The sequence below is a fragment of the Amblyomma maculatum genome, chromosome 3 (genome assembly GCF_055883805.1).
Source record: "Amblyomma maculatum isolate TAMU_Amacu chromosome 3, ASM5588380v1, whole genome shotgun sequence".
NCBI lineage: Eukaryota > Metazoa > Arthropoda > Arachnida > Ixodida > Ixodidae > Amblyomma > Amblyomma maculatum.
Genome location: NC_139346.1, coordinates 45,432,030 through 45,452,305, shown reverse-complemented (window position 1 = coordinate 45,452,305; position 20,276 = coordinate 45,432,030). Strand labels below are relative to the sequence as shown.

Sequence of the window (20,276 nt, the reverse complement as noted above, 5' to 3'; positions counted from 1 at the left end):
GCCTCCCGTGGAAGGCACTTGACCAAGGGCTAGCCAGCAACGAAGTTGTAGCAAGAGAACGACTGGCCAGGTTGATGCCGCGTCTGAGACCCAACAAGAGCAGACTAATGATCTATGATGCAACTATCCGTGACTACCTTGATAAAGGCTTTGCTGAAAGGGTTCCAGCCGACGAAATCGACAGCATCTCGTCTCGAGTGTATTATATGCCTCATCGTGCTATTTTCCGTTCAGAGAGCTCTACCACCAAAATTCGTATAGTGTTCGATGAATCTTCGAAAGCACAAGGCTACTTGCCACTTAACGATACCCTCAGCACCGGCCTGGACCTAAACCCCCACCTGCTGCGGCTTATTCTGAATTTTCGATGCCACAAAGTTGCATTGACCGCCGACATCGAGAAGGCCTTCCTTCAGATTGGCGTCAAAAGTGAGGACCGCGACGCACTGCGATTACTCTGTTATTCATCTGCGTCATGTGAAGGCTCATCAGAGAGTAATATAGAGGTCTGGCGCATGACAAGAGTGCCTTTTGGCGCCACAAGTAGTCCCTTTATGTTGGCTGCCACCAGACGACATCACCTTGCTAACATCTCTGAGGACCTCTCTCACTCCGCACTAATCTTAGGCAGCTGCCTGTACGTTGGCGATTTGATAGCCGGAGTCAGCGACACGGAAGAGGCGACGAAATTTTACAAGGAGGCAAAGCAAATAACGAGCTCAGCAAGGATGACACTGCGAAAGTGGAGTTCCAACAACGAACTCCTACAACAAAGGTTTGATGCTGACGGCATTGGAAATTCCTGCGCTGACACTGCGACGATGACTTCAGCCATGACAAGAATATTGGGGCTCGAGGGGGACAGAGAAAACGACGAGTTGAAGTATTCCCTGAAAACGGCGCTGGAGCTATTTACTGACAAGAAGAACACTAAACGCTTCGTGCTCCAAGCCTCAGCGAGAATCTTCAATCCACTCGGTATGCAGAGACCAGTGACGATCACTGCGAAAATGCTGTTTCAAGAGATTTGGGCACTTTTTTAGCTGTTGCAAGGTGTGAGCGAAAAATGGTGGAAAGGACCCAAATTGCTTGAGAGGGCACCAACAACCTTACCTAACACAACGGCTGATATTTCGATTGAGGGAGCCGACGATGAAAGGAAAAGTAAAAAGCTAGCGGTCAGCCATGTTGCAGAACAAGCACCTCTGCCGGTGATAGAAATTGCGCGCTTCAGCAATCTTAATCAAGTACAGCGAGTCACAGCTTGGATGCGACGCTTTGTTCACAACTGTGATCGGAAAGAGGATCGACTTGAGGCCCCGCTCCGCGCACCCGAAAACCAACAGGCGCAGAAATGTTTACTCCAGGACGTGTTTCCTGGGCCAGATAGGACGCCATCCTGCATGATCCGTTTACAGGTGGCACTACTCTAAGACGGCCCATTTAACTTTTGTACCCGTTGGAAGCACGAAATTAATGAGCTAGCGCTCATTCGGCGGGGAGGATGTTGAATATTCCGGGTGCCGCTTAAGCTACTGCAGTCTTCCCGGCACGACATCTGGGTCATTCCACTGACACCAGGGGATGAACGTATACGCGCTGGAATCGCCCATTCTTCCCCGCAGCGTACTTCATTCATTCATTCATAAACCTTTATTAATGAGGATGACCTGAGGCCTTGAGGGGAAGGGGGTGGGTTAGGTGAGGTTGAGGGTGCCAGACTCCGACATGTAGTCTAGCAGGGCACTAAGCTTGCGCTTGGCGTTGTTATTGGGGGCTGTCCAGTCTTCGTAATTCTGAATGTGGTGAGCAGATGTGTAGCGTACGCGGAGGCCAGCCGTGTCAGGACAGGTTCAAGTGCTGCAGGTCAACAGAGTCAGCAGGGCAGTTGGGGCAGCTAATCTTGGTTCGGCGCCATTGACTCAGGATGTCCGGTGTGTACGCTGCACCGGCTCGTGTCTTGTGAGTTAGAACTTGGGCAGGATGAGACAGACCGGAAGGGATCGGCGAAGTAATATCGGGGACAAGATCCCGCAACAAACTCCTCCGCTCATGTTTAAGCCGCGTAAGGACAGAGTCCGGTATGATGACGGAGACGGGAGAACAGTAAGGGTGGTCCGAGTTGGACGGGCCCACATCAAGGCTATGCCGGCGGTCTTCCTCTAGCTGCACGCCAGCGGCCTCGTGGGCCATTCTGTTCCCAGTTCCTTGTGCGTGATGTCCAGGTGTCCAATGAATTCGTACCGAGACTTGCGAGGTCTCTCGCAGGTATCGGCAGCGCTCTTTGATGCTGTGTTGTACTGAGGTCTTGTAAGAACGGGCTTGCAGGGTTTTTATAGCCTCTTGACTGTCGGTGTAGATGTGGATGAAACGATCTGTTCCTTTGGTGCAGTGTTGAAGGGCCTCGTCGATGGCTGTTAATTCGAGTTCAGTTGCGGACCAGTACCTGAGACAACTGTGGCTAGTAGCGTGCAGCTGTGAACCCTCTTGGTAGTAAGCGGTGGTTGCAAACGTGATGCCGGTGTCATCGTCATGATATAGGGCGGCATTGGTATAAATGCGGAGACCGATATGCTGGTCTTGTGTATCAATTATGTGGCGTTGTCAGTGATCGCTTCCTGGCCCTTTGGTGTTGGTTGGAAGGGATTTTGGATCTGTTACCAATGTTTCTGTCCATGGTGCTGTAAGGTGGTCCAATATGGGCAAGTGAAGGTTAGCTTCGTCAAAGATTCGAGTGAGGAGGCGATGCCTGTTTGGTGTGTGACACAGGCGAGTTTCATGATTGGCTCGGTGCGTAGCAATAAGTGCATCCACTGGTGGAAGCTGACCGAATCTGTGAAGCTCCGTGATGCGCGTGTGTACGGGTAGGCCAGTTATAACCCTCAAGGCAGCGTTATAAAGTAAGCCATGTGTCTTGTAATTGGCTGCGGTCAAGTCAAAGTAAGGCGCACTGTAGCGGAGCTTAGCGAGCAGAATAGCGACGGTGAGGCAACGCGCTACCTCCGTCCATGCACCCCCCCTCTTGCTGCTGAGCCGTTTGATTAAGTGGAGCAACGCCTCCATTGAGATTTTAGCTGTTGGATCCAATCCTTAGCAGTACCATGCTGATTGATGGGAACGCCAAGTATCCGGAGATAACCTCCCGGGGGTTGTGCGATGTTTTGACCGCCGAAGTGAAGGTTGACGTCCACGCCGCCAGGTGGTGGATGTATGACCAGAAATTTAGTTTTTTTCTGGGGATGTACGCATGCCTGTAAAATGAAGTTCAATCTCGACTGTATCTAGTGCTAGTTGCAGCGTCTCCGTTTGTTCTCGAGCCGTATTACGGTATGTGGTCCAGAGCGTGTAGTCGTCCGCATATATTGTGAACCATAGGCCTAGTTGCCATGCGAGTTGTCTAGTTGTCTAGACAACTCTAGTTGTCTAGTTGCCATGCGATTTTCGCCATGACGATGTTAAATAAGGTGGGGGAAATGACTAAGCCCTTGGCACACCAGTGTGGTTTGTAAAATGTTGTGCCGTGTGGTTGGTATCGATTTGAATTTCATAGGTTCTATTACTCAGGAAGAATTTCACAACGTTGATGACGCGGGCTCCAACTCCAGTGTGGATGAGCGCGTCGACAATGGCTTGATGGCTGATGGTATCGAAAGCCTTGTTTAAATCGGCAGCTACGAGTATGTCAGGACGACCTTTGCACCGTCGGCGTGCTCTGTTCAGGTTGGTGCATAGAAGATAAAGGCTGTCCTGTGTTCCTAGCTGATGGCGGAAGCCAGTCTGGAACGGGTGAAAGTAATTTGAGGTCTCAAGGTAATGTGTAAGTCGATTGGTGACCATGCGTTCCATTAGCTTACAGACGGTTGAGGTTAGAGAGATCGGTCGCAAGTTGGCAAGTTGCGTGGGGTGTTTTCCAGGCTTGGGAATGGGGACGACGACCGAGTGTTGCCAATGTGGTGGTAGGCAGCCCGTATCCGAGTGCTGGTTGATGAGGTCAAGCAATTTTTCCTTAGTAGGTGTGCTGGAGTTCCGGAGCATGCTCCAAGTGATGCCATCTTTGCCGGGAGCGCTGTTCTTTTTAACTTGTTAAAGAGCAGATTCGAATTCAAATGAGTTAAAGGGGGCGTTAATGCCAGTAGAGTCTGTGGATGGAACAGGTGCATATGTGTCAGGTGGGGGTGGTGAGGCGGGTTGCGGAAAGAAAGTGCGGGCTGCCTCCTGTTCAAGCTCGGTAGCAGTCTGACTATTGCGGAGGAGAAGGGTTTCTCAGGTATTGGTGGATTTGCTCTTGCCGTTCATGGCCCGGAATACTCTCCGCAGGGTACGGCTGTGTGTGCGTGTGTTGTATGGTGTGGTCGGTTGGTGGCGCGCGAGAGGGAGGCTCGTGCGCGTGCATGCGTGTGCTCCCTTAAAGTGGACGAGAGGCACTCAGCATTTCCGGAGCAGTGCGGTTGTTAATTGAGACGCTCTCCGATCAGTGTCATAGTGAGTGGAGTTTGGAGAATTAAAATTTATGTTGTTTTAAAAGTTCTCCCTAACGTCACTGAATAACGAACAAACCCTTACCGGCGGACGCTTAACTGTCTTCCATAATTTTTTATGAGTTGTATTAATTCTAGCTTGAGTTTACCTTTGTGCTCATATTTGTATTTGGTTTTCAAAAGTTGTGTTATTGTTCTATGACACGTTTGTTCTCATACTTTTTGGAAGGCTGTACCACTACTCCCGTCACTGACAAAAGGTAGTTGGCAGTATTTGTATAACTGCACCCCGTTTTTTTATGTTTATAGCGCTTACAGCACGAGAGCAAACTGGACCAATCCCGATGACGACTGTGTTCATACTTTCCTGTCGACTACGGTGTAAGAACGTCATAGTAAGAAAGCCACTTTGTGCGCATAATTTCGATTGGTGCAGGTGGTCCTTGCTTTTTGTAATGCTGCAAATAACTCGTGAAACGAGGTAAAGGAGGCAATCAGGGAGTATACACCTACGTCACGGTGGCGACCATTTTGTGATGCATAGCACAGCTTCAGCGGTGCAAGTCGGGGCAAGCGATGATGAGGCGATTAGGTATTCTCGCAGCCTTTGGCCGTGCAACATACACCACAAAGTGGCCGCCGCCATGACGTAGGTGTATACTCCCTATAGGCGTGACGTTCCTTTTTTCTATTTTTTTTTTTCTTCTTAACGTGACTCCTCCCTGTCCTGACTCTATCCGCAAAGTGAATGATGAGTTATGTTCCTGTTTCTTCATGTTCTATCTTCCACCACTCCCGCAGAGTTCCCGAAGCCAGTTGTGACTGAAATTGAATCGACGCACCCGGGTTCATTCAGACTTGAGTGGTCTTTCCCAAATGTCGACAGCGACCTCTACCATGGATTCCGTATACGTTACTGCGAAGAAAATGCCACCACGTGTTCCCTTGTCTTCACTAATGAAACTAAGTTTGAGGCAAATGGTCTAGCCTACGACACCACCTTTCACGTTGACGTGCGGGCACAACTGAAGCTGAACGACGGAATAGTCAAGCTGGGATCCCCAGGAAAAGCTACGGTTACAACGTGGACTGACGGTACGATACGTGTTTATAGATTCGTAGCATATGTGCAGCCGCAGCGCTTTCGTGAGAGCCGGAGAGAATGTTTAACTACTTGTCCGGAAATTCGCACTCCTGTTCGAAAAAACTTGCAATGGGTCCAGCGTAATTTTTTCTTGTCCATACAGACATTTGTAACCAAAGTCCGTTTCCCGACACATATTGTTGCTCTATGAACTCAATGCGTATACTATATTTGGCTCTAACTTGGCGTTATTTGACACATTTTATGTAGGAGAATATTCTGATTAGGTAGGTTGTACAACCAGCCGGATGTTATCCACGTTATGTGCCGCCTAATGATTAAATGAGTAATAAACGAAATATGTAATCAGCTCTTTATTTTGATTTTGTGAGGCGATATTATATTGCAACTTTCTAGACCGCAATCATAAAACGCGATTCTCTTTTTCTAATATACTATAAATCGGAAATTCGGCTGAAAAATATTGAACACCAGAAATACGCGCCTGAAACTGGTCCACACACTTTCTCACATTGCATATGCATAACATGGCGTCGCTTGCAATTTTACTCATCTGTTACAGGAGCGGTTTCTCTATTTGGAGATATAGAATGACTTACTTGGTTCTAATAATATTAACACACTTAACATCGCCTTTTATTTATATATATATGCGATGAGTGAAATCCAAATCAATGAGCTTTCAGGAACGTATTCTTAGCGTTCAATATTTACCGCTACAATGCCGAATGCAGAATATAAAAAAAAGCAACTTTCATTCCGCCTGCACTCAATTTCCTCACCAGTTGTGCCGCTTAAAATGAAAATAAGTCGCAGTTAGTCATTATTAGTTTATAATTTGTCTAAATAAGGGACGTCCGCGTTGCTATACGAACCAACTGCAGAAAGCGCACCGATGAATTTGTTGCAGGTTTTGAAGCAAAAGTTATGCACGCTAAAAGTATCGCCAGGTGTAATTTGTCTCAGTTAATTTGGGTTCCCGCCATCCTCGCTCGCTGCGCCGACTCAGTCCTGGCAATGGAGGATAAGATGGCCGTCGCAAGAGGTAAACATTTGGATCAGGCTTTGCTGTTGCGGCAACGGCGGCCGCATTTGATTAGAGATAAGATATAACCCCTATTTATAAACTAGAATGACTAGAAAGTATGCCACAACCCCTCAGAAGGACGCATGAAACGTTTCGCTTAAAGCTACACTGAAATGCAATGCAGAGGCATACGCGTACAGCATCGAGCCGAATTATGCATATCACCTGCTTCAAGTAATAAGACATGCACTCAGATTGGCATGCTCTGATACGTGTCATCGTATGTCATATTAGAGAAGCACCCCTTTCATATTCACGTCGCCTGCTCCCAAATTCGACTTAAAATTAATGAGAAGAAAGAACAAAAAACCGAGGCAGTGTGTGGTACGGGAGAGGGGGAGGCTCTTGTGAGATGTCGCATAAAACGTATTCCATCAAAATATTCAATCAAAATGTACATTCCGCGCTTCTTGTGACACGGTATAACTCCGACGATCAATACTTGTCTTCCAGTTAGGTTCACCGTCGAAATATAATCTTTTGTCACAAAACATTCGCAATGCACACAAGCTGAGACAAAGAACGCCTATTGGGTTATTCATGTTTATTTTCTAAAAGCGCAACACGTAAAACAAAACCTGTTCGCCGTAATCGACAAGACTGCTGCCACCAAGACCGACACCATGTTATATACCTTACAAAGGGTAACTTGGGAGCGCTCGGAGGAAATGTGACTGTTCTAGCGGAAACAGCGAATTTTCTGCTTTTCGCCACAGGAGTACTTTTGTCCCAATGGCAACTGTTTAGTGCAGTTGGCCCCTGGTTGCATGATCAACTGTCAATAATTTCAACTATTGCGCAAATACAATGTAGCTGCCACGTTCTGAAAGATTCCTAAATCTGTCAATAATAAAAACAATTATCAAATACATTGAACCAATCTCAAATTGGGGACTTTTGGTGCTGCCTTCGTCCTGCCTCGGGGCGCTGTCTACCTCCTGAGCGTTTTTGTTTTTTCTATGTTCGTCATTTCTATGTTTGCATGGCGTTTTGTAGGGTTCTGTAAGCTCGTTTACCGTACTCTCGAGCTGAACCCAAGTCACGGCATCCTCACTTTTGTAATGCAGTGTCCTTGCTTATGGTTCGCCATAAAGCCGATTTCTACGACGAATCTGGCACCAGCCTGCTGGCCTGGGAGACTGTCAACAGCAGCGTCAAATACTTTCAGGTGAGAAGATGGGTGAAGAAGGCATTTTTTTAATTTTCGAAATACTTGATGCTGCTATGTAGCATGTGCACCATGCAAGTCCAACGAATGATTCTAGTGGTTATTGGTTATAAGCCTCTCATTCTGAAGGCGTCAAATTGCCTACACATGTCTACTAACACTTAGTGTCAGTTTTGACTAGAGTAATCAGCCACAAATGGCAGTAGTTTCACTATCTTTTTTTTTTCAACACATGCAATTCCTTTGCCGTAACCAGGCAGCCAAAAGTAGTAGTAAGTAGTTTTAATATTGTATAGTAAAATAAAAACAATAAAGGAAGGAAAAGATTTTAACCTGCTCCGGTATCTGCTATCGAAATGAGCTGAAGCACCTGACCTGGGGCGGCGGAAATAAAGTGATAGCAAGGAGACAGATAGGAGAAATCAAAGAGGTAAGCGACAGGCAGAAAGGACAGTTTAGGTTAAAAGGTAACGGAGTATGTTTTCAAAGTATACGCTTTAGGACTTCATGGTACGACTGCACCTACAATTCTACTATGATTACCGCTAACCAATTTTTAATGCGAAATGTACTAGCCACAATGGAGAAAGTTCTGTGGGCGACGATTGGTGGGCCGCCCCGGTGACTGCTCACGCTATCATCGGACGCAGTGCGACCGCAGCGAAGCTAGGTTACATGAGGCATGCGGCCGAGCGAAGCGCTTCCGTGGCGTTAACGTCAAGTGCGCAACGCGAGCAACACGAGACTTTTCACGACTTTGTGAGGCAAAACGCGCTGCAGCGCGCCGCATAGTCGAGAGGTCACTGCCAAGACAATGTGAACGTGAGCAAAGCGACTGTATCCTTTGGCGCGTTTTTCTCCGAGGCGAATCGTCCACATCAACTGTAGCTGCCCTGGCTGCACGCCGCCGTCCTCGCATGTACGCAAACCCTAACAGGGCACACAACCAAAACAGTGAAGCACGTCGTGAGGAGAGAACTGCGCCAGGACTTAGTGCGCTTCTGTCAAGCGGCCGTGGCTGCGCTAAATGCTCCCAAGACATTGTACGTTTCACCGTCGCGGCACCCGCTAGGCGTGCAGGTCTGAAACCGAAGAGTTGAGACCGATTCCACCGGCCAGTTACACGACGCCACCGCTATCGCGGTGCATGCTGGTACATGTAGTCAAACGGTCGCTACAACCACCCGGAGAGCCGGCGCGTCGTCTTTCCGAACGCTTTTTAAAAGCTCGTGTGTACGCCGGAGTGCATTGGGAAAATTCATGTGTGTCGTTCCTGGGCGTTATAAGAGCACATGGCACATATAGTGCTCTAGTTTTATTGATGTATTTATTCACTTATTTATTTATTTATTTATTTATTTATTTATTTATTTATTTATTTATTCATTTATTTATTTATTTATTTATTTACAATACCTTACAGGCCTCCATGGAGCATTGTGTAAGGGGTACCGAAGAGATATACATACATATACCAGTGCCTAAAAAAACAGCAAAATTAGCAGCAATGAACAGTGTTAAAATACAAAAAAAATATTGTATTTTTTGTATATTGTATATTCACATATAACAATTTTAAGCAATCATTGCAAATATAACAACCACGCAAAAGAAAAAGCCCGACACGAACAAAATAATTAAATAAGAAATCATACATAAAAAGTAGCCTGGCAAAAAGAACGTGCATATCTTACAGATGGGGAAATAGACACATTATTACATGGCAACCTCATGTGATAAGACAGGGAAAAATAGAGAAACAAAGTCATGACTCCCTGATACAGATGGGAACGGCCTAAGTGCAATTGTCGATAAAATGTTCGAATAGATGATCATGGAAAATTTCGCGATTGCACTGAGAGGCGATGTGGTTTGGAATTTCATTCCACAGGCGTATAACACATGGGAGCGCAGAAAATTTAAAGGCATGAGTACAGCCATAAATGCATGTAAAACTGTTAGTTAGAGTGTGATCTGGTTGACGAATAAGAGGGTCGTTGCAGGTGCGATGACGGAGAATATCTCGAATAAAGGTGAAGGGCAAATATCTCGACGCAGTCTTTACGGAGGGAGCGAAAGTTCCAGCTTTATTTGTGTTACGCTTGAACAATGACTATAATTTCATGAAATGAAATGAAAGGCTCTGTTTTGGATTGATTCTAGCATATCGACTAAGTATTTTTGATGCGGAGACCCAATGGAAGAGGCGTATTCTAGTTGAGATGTAACAAATAATAAATAGGCTTGTTTACACATATTAGAAGGAGCACTATGTTAGTTGCGGAGCAGGAAGCCTAATCACCGGGAAGCCTTAGCTGAAATGCTAATTATGTGATTCACCCACAAAAGGTTTGGAATTAGGTGAACGCCTAAGCATTTATATTCATTTTTCCGTGCCAATATGTTGTTACCAATGATGTAAGTAAAATGACAAGTAGCTCGCTTTTGAGTAAAAGAGATTATGTTACACTTGGAGACATTCAAGGTCATTAGCCATGTGTTACAGCAATTGTTAATGACATCAAATCACATTGAAGTGCACTGTGGTAGCCAGTACTTTTTATTACTCGATATATAATGCAGTCGTCAGCAAATATTCGCATTTTAGATAAAATGCTGTTCAGTAAGTCGTTAATATAAATTAAGAAGAGTAGCGGACCAAGGACGCTTCCTTGCGGTACAACCGACGGAACACCAGAGAGAGGAGAGGAGCAATTATTAACAACTGTGGACTTCTGACGATTAGAAAGGAAGTTTCGAATCCATGGCAAAGTTGGAGAGTCTAAGCTGAGAGCAGAAAGCTTCGATATTAGGCGACACTGTGCTACGCGATGTAATGCTTTTGAGAAGTCAAGAAAGGCGCAGTCAGTTTGTGAGATGCAATTCGTATTAAAATGAAGGTCAGTAGTGAATTCGAAAAGCTGTAACTCGCAGGAAAAGCTTTTCCTAAAGTTGTCTTGATTGGAAAATAAGAAATTATTAGATTCCAGGTGACCATAAATATTAGATGCAATAATATGCTCAAGCATCTTGCAGCAGATGCGTGTTAGTGAAATGGGGCGGTAGTTTTCGCGGGAATGTTTATTGACACCTTTTTGAACTGGTACCACTTTTGCTATCTTCCAATCATCACGGATCATGCCCGTTAATAATGATTGCCGAAATATATTAAATAAGAAAGTACTAGGCTAGGAAATAATATTTTTGAGTATTTTGGAATTAATCTCATCAATGCCACTTGAAGAGGATACCTTAAGGCTAGTGATCAAATGGACTATGCCATCTAATGTAATGTCAATGGGAGCCATATACGGGTAGTCAGAATCAGATACGTGGGAAACATTAGAGCTGTCTTCTGTAGTGAATACTGATGTAAAAAAGGGGTAAGTCAGAATAAGGAATGTTATTGATATCCTGTATTGAAATGTCGTTATTCATGGTACGCTGACCTGTTATCTTTCAGAATTTTCTCGGATTATTTTTAGCAGAGAAGAAAGGTCTTTTGAACAATATTTATCTTTATCGTCACAAAGAACAAAGCAGTATGTCTTCAGGTAGTTTTTATACTTACTCCAAACAATTGGAGAATTCACGCGTTTTGCATTTTTGTACATCCGTTTTTTTTTTTTCTTATTCCTCATTCGATGATGATTTTTTGTAAACCAAGGGTTTGATTTATCATTTGTTCTAAACAATTATGTTACTAACTGTTTCAGGGGCTTTTGTAAAGATGAGGTCCAATATATTAAAACCCCGGGTGGGCTTGGTAACTATTTGAAATAGGTTAAAATCTAAAGTCACGTTTATGAAATTTGTTGAAGCATCACAAAGGGATGATACCTTTATCCAGCCAATCTGCGGAAAGTTAAAATCCCCAAACAGAAGTTTATTTGGAAAGCAACTGCCGGAATCTGGTGCGCGGTAGCAGTTGGCTATTAACAGTTTGGAAGACGAAATCAGGCAAGCTGTCCAGATTATTTCTAAATCGAATCCAGTGTCAATGACGAAGGATGTAAAAGCTTTTTCTTATTCCCAGGAGGACGACTCCCCCGCGCCTTTGAGGTCGATCACGCCTATATATATTGAATGAAGTAGAGCCCGATAGCGCTTCATGTTCATTGATATCGGCGTGGAGCATGTTTCGGGGAAAACGATAATGTCAGAATCGCTATCTCTCAAGAAAAGATGTGACAATAGTGCGCTTCGATGGAATACTTCGTATGCTAGCAAATAAAATAGACAAAAAGGAGGAGACGACAGCTGGTTTAGGTTTGTGATGGTTGGGAAAACCAGATCTGGGGCCCTATTACCGACAATTCGCCATTTTGTTCAAATTGTGACGTACGCGTGACGTCTGCAGTAGGACGGCGCCAGGTTACGTAAGCACACAATCGGGTTACGTATTCTGAAAAAAAAAAAGAGAATTAAAGTGACAGAAAAAAGTGCGCTGTCGTCTGCTACTATATATAGGCGCCAAGTATGAAAAACATGGGTGCTCCGGCGGGAACCGATACACTGCGGTGCATTCCGTGATTCGGAAACCTCGGGTTGCAATGAGGCGAGTGAAGTATGTTGTGGCGTTGCGGTATTAGTGTGTCATGACATACTTGCGGTTGAACATTCGGCATCAGCTACGCACGGAAAGGCTGTGTGAGTTTCAGCTGAAGAGCAAGAATGGCAAGAGAATATTCGCAGTAGGTTGGTGCAAAATGGGAGCTAAAAGTAGCATTGCTGTTCATAAGCGCCGATGACCTCTCACATTTACTTATCAGCGGCTTTTAAATGCAGGAACTAAAAAGTTTAAGGACTTGGTCGTAAACAGAAGGAATCGACCGATTTCCAAAGCAGCTCCAGCACTGACGAAGAGGCACCGGCGCAGCCGGCATTGTCCATGTCTGAGGACTACGCTCGCAGTCTCAAAGTATCAATTACTGTTAGGTACTGGCTGTGCAACCACGTGTTTCGAGAAGCCGCGGTATGACCAGCTACCGTCAGATCACTAAGTCTGCTTAAGTTTCTAGCATACTGTGTCGGCTTGAGTTGTGTAGAGCGCCGAAAACAGGGCAGAGAGAGAGATGGAGGGAGAGAGCGATAGTCTTCCACACACACACACACACACACACACACACACACACACACACACACACACACACACACACACACACACACACACACACACACACACACACACACACACACACACACACACACACACACACACACACACACACACACACACACACACACACACACACACACACACACACACACACACACACACACACACGCGCGCACGCACGCACGCACGCACGCACGAAGTGGAAGGCATACGCTGGGCCTCACACCTCGTCTGTTAAATTTTCATGCGCTGGCGTGCGAAAAGCTCTTGTTAAACGCAACAGATGTCTAAAAAAGAACGAAACAAAGAACAGAATAGATTTCAGTAATGTCGAAATTTTGGTTGGTTGGTAGCGATCTATTTAAAACAGCGCGCATAAAACACGACGTCTGTCCTGCTCTTCGCTGTGTTTCGTGTTTTATGTGCGCTGTTTTAGATGAAGAAGAGAATAGCAGAAAAGGTTAATTAGGCGATTCCCACGCTACCATGCACGTGCAGAGGGGAATAAACCGACAATAATGAAAGAAAGCGAAAGATGACCGATTAAATCATGGTATGAAGCTAGGGCAATTCGCCGCGCGTGTGTATTCCTTACTGTCGAAAAAGTGAAATGCAAATAAAAAAGGGAAATCATTTTCAGGCTGTATAAAAATGCAATCAACAAAACATTTCACTCAACTACATCATATGCTGAGAGCGTAGCGTCATATTGTACTCCGAGTACTTATTCGTTTTCTAAAAAAATGAGCAAATAGTGATCCCGCACGCTTATTAAAAGAAAACTTTATATATGAAACACATTTAATGTGAGAAGTAAACGTGTGCCATGTACATAGAACATACTGTATGTACATTCCTTTATTAAAATAGAAGCTTGAGTATTTTTGCTTGCTTTCAAGGCTGTTCAATTCCTTAACATTGCAGTGAGTACATAGTGCAAGGCAAAAAAGGCCGAAGTTTAAGTTTAGGGCCGAAGTTTAAGATACTCTTTCGTGATGCCTCGCTGCCTGTCGCGCGCAGCTCCTGCACAGCCATCGAACCATATTATCCCTCATGTTGTATACTCACGAACCGATCAGACAGAAAATTAGAAAGCATCATGGTCCTCCCTGAAATTCATGTGGGCGCTGTTTAACACAAAGACGAAGAGAAGAAAACACGGGACTGGCACCTTTATTTCTCTTTCTTTCATTGTCTCTGTGTTAAAGAGCGCCGACGAAACCATCATGAATAACCTACAACTCGCCCGACTTCCCCTTCTGTTGCTCTCTGAAACGCCTCGCCTCGCGCAGATCAACCGCTTGAGTTAGCGGGTCGCATTGCTGCGCTTGGCAACAACGGCGCGGATCGATGGTTTCTCTATGAGAGCAAAACATTTGCAACGGGAGGGTAGGTACGACCCTCGTGCGGCTGTAAATCTGCGTCTTCATTATTATTCCTCTAAAAGATAACGCAGTTGAAAAGTTCTCTTATGACGTCGTTTCAGTGCTTTCTGCAATTGCAACGAGATGTGTCAGCTTACTTCATTGCCCACCAAACTCTTTACCAAGCTGCTGTAAGCTAACAGCAGCCTACACTGCACGTCAAATCGCCATGTTTTTTTCGCGACGACCGCAAGTGGTTCAAAAAGCGGCGCCCAACCTTGGTCATTTACAGCAATGTAATTCATTCTTTGCGTAATGAAACGTCATTTTGATGTCATCATTAAATGTTTGTGCATGACGTCCTTCCCGCCACACAACGTCAGCCAATCAGGTTTCATAATTCGGCTCTTGACAGTGGGTGGTTCATTTCAGCCCATTTGTAATTTAAGCTTAAGTGCTTCCCTTTCTATCATATATATCTCTATTTTCCCTCCACAGTTACCTAAATATACCCTCCATGCATCATGAATACCGCTGCTAAAAATTAGTTTTCACGCTCACGTCGTTTTTACGGTACCACAAAAAGCCATTTCGACGCACCAAAATTTCGCGCCACAAATTTGAAACACGTGACTGTTCTCAGAAACAGAGAAAAAAAATGGCGCCGAATGGCAGCCATGTGCGTCAAGAATATGGCCCCTGTATAGTGCATATAGCCCCTGGATAGTGGCTACCGATTCAAATGAGTTACAGCGTTAGAGTGATGTCGTAGATGTACGTTTGTGAATAAATGCGCCGCCTGTCGGCCGATAGCTTGAATTTCTCCGATTCAAATGAGTTACAGCGTTAGAGTGATGTCGTAGATGTACGTTTCTGAATCCATGCGCCGCCTGTCGGCCGATAGCTTGAATTTCTTATGCATTTTTGCGAATTTATTCAGCTTTGACTTGGCCTTTCGTGTTGCAAGTGAAAAATCGTCACGAATAGCGAACGTCGTTCCTTTCAGTTTAAAACCAGAAAACAATTAGGCAATAGCTTATACAGCTCGTTCGGCCGAAAAGCCATCGGCGTATAGGGACCCCAAGCTCAAGTTTCGCCGCGCGATGGCAGCGCCGCATTCCTGGCATGGTGGCGAAATGTGAAACGATGGGACGTCGCCGGAGCAGACGCTTCGCTAGCTTCCTGTGCACGTGCGGCGATCGAGTTGCGCCTAGCGGTTATTTGGTAATACAAAAACGCTTCCGCTGATGCGAAACTAAACTGAGGTACTAAGTAGCATTGTGTCATGGGTAGCCACAATAGTAGGCGCAGCGCCAAAAGACGAGGCTCACGTGTGGAACTTTGCAGATTTCATTGGAAGCGTTTCCACAAGACCTGTTTTCTAATCGCATTACAGCATTCTGAGAAGTCTCGCGTTCTTTGTGTAAACGGAAAGGGCTAATTTTGCCCTTCTCCATAAACTCAGAAATGTTCGACAGTTGACATTGACAAAGACGTCTTAGAGAGGCATCAAAAGAGTACAATGTATACGAAGTGAAGGGGGTGGAGAATTATCCTGCTCTTCGCTCCACGCGTGTCTTACTTTGCCGATTTTCTGTGCTCTCTCACTGCTTTGCGAGTGCTCTGAGCCACCAAATCAACAGATATCCAGCGTGCGACGTCCGCGATCGACAATGATGTGTGAATCTGCCCCACGACCAAGAAAATATCTAGGAACGAGGCCTTTTTTTTTTTGGGGGGGGGGGGGAGGCCGGAAAACATGCTGGGCCGAGCCACTTTTACAGATTTCCGCAAATTGGTCAATAAATGAACCAACATTATTATTATTCATAACAAAAATATGTTGGAAGTGCAATACAAAAGCGATCCTGGTTATGGCTCGATTGACACTACTCGCACGGAGCCCCCTATTCGCGTCACAGGTTTCGTAAAGGCAAACCAAATATAAATGAAGCACAATCATTTAGTAAGAACCGAAATAACGCACGATTGTAGTACAAGCTTGGATTTCACCTTCCTTCCGAGCCAGCGAGCCGGTTATGTCGCGTGCAGCGCGCGGAGCACGCTTGTGCTTTTGAGACTGCTAGCGTTCGTGCCTTTGAAGAAACATCTGCTTCGGACTATAGCTTATTCTTCTACTGCAAGATCTGCTTTAGTAACGTCGTAGTAATAAAAACAAAACTGTATATAGATCTCATACTACAGGCCAAAACGGTGATCAACAAGCGAGCAGTTTTATTTCAGAGTACTGATAATACTTCCGCAGTTTTAAACATATTATAATGCAGCGTGTGCAACAGCAGCCGCTAGGCGGCTGCTCATCGAGAGAATCGTGCGCGGACTCGAAGAAGTGGCCTCGTGGCGTTCAATGAGAAGAAGCTGAAGACGGCTGCTATCACTCGGTGCTCTGGACCTGCTTTCCTGCGCGTGCTAGATGAACCCCCTATTAAAAACCAACCTTCTGGTTATGGGCCCCAACGGCTACGTGACAATATACGAAAATATAGTTACATAGCTGACTTACCTCGAGATAAACTTCCTACGTTTTCGCTAACATGGGAAACGCATTCGCAATCAATATTTGCTCACCGTCGTCTGTCGTCTGCTCTACAGTGCAGACGTGAATAAAAATTTTCTCCCCTATTATTACGTTTCCTTCATTGAAATACGCGGCAGGTTGTCCGATCATCAAGACGGAATGCAGGCGGCATGTTGCGATGCGCCTGCGGGGGCGCGTCAGGGCGCGTGCTCGTTCGAGAGAAAGTGCGCGGCGCACGTCGCGAAGGCAGCGAGCCGAACCGGCGGCGTCCCACTGTGTGTTTTTCTGCCACAGATGGTGTTGCCATCAGGAGCCGCAGCGCCGCCCAGCGATGCTTTGGGAGCCTATTAGTAGTAGCAGATGTAATAGATGTCGGCACCCGCATGTCGGAAATAAGGAGGGCTACGTAAATGAACTATATCATGGTCATTTGTCTTTCTACTGATTGATAACTGGTGTTTGATAGGCGATGACGAGCTAATGAAATCAATGTGATTAATCAAATAAATAAGGAAAAAAATTGCAAAATTAGCGGTTAAATACTTTCAAAGGCTCAGAATGAAATGCCCATTTAGTTAGGCTAACTAAGAAAAGTAATGTAATTTGTAACTTAATTATCTGAAATAATTGAAATATAAACTTTTGTGTCCTATTTTCTGAATGAAAAGCAAGTGTAGATGGTGCTGTTTATGAAATTTTAGAATTTGGGAATAACTTTTACAAAATTAAAAATTAGGATATTGAGGCTTCAAAAGTGTTAAAATAAATTTTGGCAATGAAAAGCCAATGAATCATGCGAATTAAGAACATTTAGTGCGTAATTGATCGAACAATGTTTTAACAATTAAAAAAGAGGAAAATTGAAAAAAAAACGGGGTTCAAAGGTGCTAAAATTTTCAGACCAAAAAGCCAATGCTTGATGATTGTAACGAAGAAATTTTGGAGTGTGTAACTGATCAGTTAAGTAATTAAAATATTTAAAAATGAACACTTAGAAAATAGGGTTGAAAGATGTTAAAATGCTCGAAATGAGAAGCCAGCGCGTGATGATACTAATTAAAAAAATATAAAGTGTAATTTGTTAATTAACCGAAATAATAGAACAATTAATGTCTGAAAAGGAGTCTGAAAGGTATCAAAATGACGGGGATGAACGTCAATGCTAGACGGTGCTAAATAAGATAATTTAGAGTGTGTAATTGATGAAATATTTATTTCAAAATATTGTGTTATTAGAAAAGGCGGCTCAAAGGTGTCAAAATCAGTTTGACATTGTTAAATGTACTTTTTCATATCATAAAATCATTGAAATTTTTAGTGGCTGACTTATACACTTTAATATTTTATTTTACAACATCAAGCATTTACCTTTCATTATGTGTATTAGAACCCTCTTCATTATTTTTCAGTTCGTCCTTTATTCCAAATAAATAATTGGTCAGTTTCACCCCCCCCAACTTTCCTGATAAGTGTATATCAAGCATTGACTTTTTGGTGTATGCAATTTAGTACCTTTTAACCTCATTCCTTTTGCTTTTTTTTTGTTATTTCAATTACTTCATCAATTACACACTTTAAATTTTAATTATTAGATAATCAAGCATTGGCTTTTCATTGTGAGCATTCTGATACCTTGAAATTCCTTTTTCCAAATACTCATTTCTTGAAATACTTCACTAATTAATTGATCAATTACATAGTATAAATTTTGTATTAGCATCATCATGCCTCGGCATTTCATTCTGAGCATTTTGACACTGTTGAGCCCCTTTTATCTAGTTCATTCATTTTTCATTTGTTTAATTAAAAAATTAATTTTATTCATTTTTAGCAAGCCATTGCCTATCACACACACTAATCAACCGTCGGTCACCAGAAGTACAAATTACCATGATACGATTTTTGTACGCAGCTCTCAATTATTTCCGACAAGGTCTCTACAAATGAACGAGGCTACTGGTTAGAAAAAACAAATTTAATGTTCTTAGAATCCTTGCTTTGCATGTAATAGTCACTGTAAATTTGTGCAAAACTGGCAACATATTTTCTGTGCAGTGAGGCATGGAAGATGTGCATTAAATTTCTCTGGAGGGGAGAATGCAATAGTGCAGTCGCACGTGCGCGCGCTGACCAGATGACTGCTGACTATCACAAACATGGCGGTGGTGCAACTTCCGGAAAACCGGCACATGCGCAGATCGGTTGTTGGGATCGGTCTATGGAGGAGACGAAGAGTGCAAAGCGGTAGCAAGACACTCAGATGCGGCCAAATGAGTTTGAGGTGAAGAGATAGAAGATAGGCGCGCAGGTTCTTCAATCTCGACTTTTCTTAGCACACTCCGAAAAAATGTGCACAGAACGTAATTCGTGAAAACGTGCCGAGTGACTTAGAAAGATAATAAAGCTTATTTGGTGCAACACACCACGAGTAAAATAATAATGAAACAAGATGTGTGTGTGTGTGTGTGTGTGTGTGTGTGTGTGTGTGTGTGTGTGTGTGTGTGTGTGTGTGTGTGTGTGTGTGTGTGTGTGTGTGTGTGTGTGTGTGTGTGTGTGTGTGTGTGTGTGTGTGTGTGTGTGTGTGTGTGTGTGTGTGTGTGTGTGTGTGTGTGTGTGTGTGTGTTTGTGTGTGTGTGTGTTTGTGTGTGTGTGTGTGTGTGTGTGTGTGTGTGTGTGTGTGTGTGTGTGTGTGTGTGTGTGTGTGTGTGTGTGTGTGTGTGTGTGTGTGTGTGTGTGTGTGTGTGTGTGTGTGTGTGTGTGTGTGTGTGTGTGTGTGTGTGTGTGTGTGTGTGTGTGTGTGTGTGTGTGTGTGTGTGTGTGTGTGTGTGTGTGTGTGTGTGTGTGTGTGTGTGTGTGTGTGTGTGTGTGTGTGTGTGTGTGTGTGTGTGTGTGTGTGTGTGTGTGTGTGTGTGTGTGTGTGTGTAATTCTACTGTTATAGATTTTGCGTGACCGGTTTTTTTCCTCTAACAATCAGGAACCGGCGTCTTGATTAACCTCGTCTCTGCTGCTCTCCTAAATTCTAGTATCGGCTTGACACAAACAATCCCTGGATCAGCTGCAACCTCTCTGCGGAATGCAACATCACTGCGGACTACCACGGCACAACGCTGCACGCGACTGGGTACATGTCCGTCGCGCACGGTAAAAAGTATGGAGGCGTCAACATCGGTGTACACGGCTGCAATGATCACGGATGTGGAAAGGAATATTTCGTCAATTTTGTCTGGCATGGTCTAGGTACTATATTCCATCTTATTTTGCATCCTTCACTAGCATACGTTACGCTAATTGTCTTCGCTTCTTGCGCAGTTATTTTTGAGACAATTATTTCTGGCTTGTTGATATGAAGAACAAGAAAGTGAGCCAAGTTCAAAATATGTAGCAATGTCATCCCTCGACTGGTTTCTGTCTGGGC

At 44.4% G+C, this 20,276-nt stretch overlaps 1 protein-coding gene across 1 annotated transcript in view; it reads left to right on the top strand.

The window, feature by feature from the left end:
- The window catches only part of LOC146194675 (uncharacterized), a 96,615-nt gene that overhangs the window by 56,475 nt on the left and 19,864 nt on the right, over positions 1–20,276 (top strand). Inside the window, exons 6-8 of the mRNA XM_084597498.1 lie at positions 5,280–5,573; positions 7,738–7,838; positions 19,885–20,098. Of these exons, the coding sequence (XP_084453624.1) occupies positions 5,280–5,573; positions 7,738–7,838; positions 19,885–20,098 (609 nt within the window). The remainder of the gene's footprint in view (positions 1–5,279; positions 5,574–7,737; positions 7,839–19,884; positions 20,099–20,276) is intronic.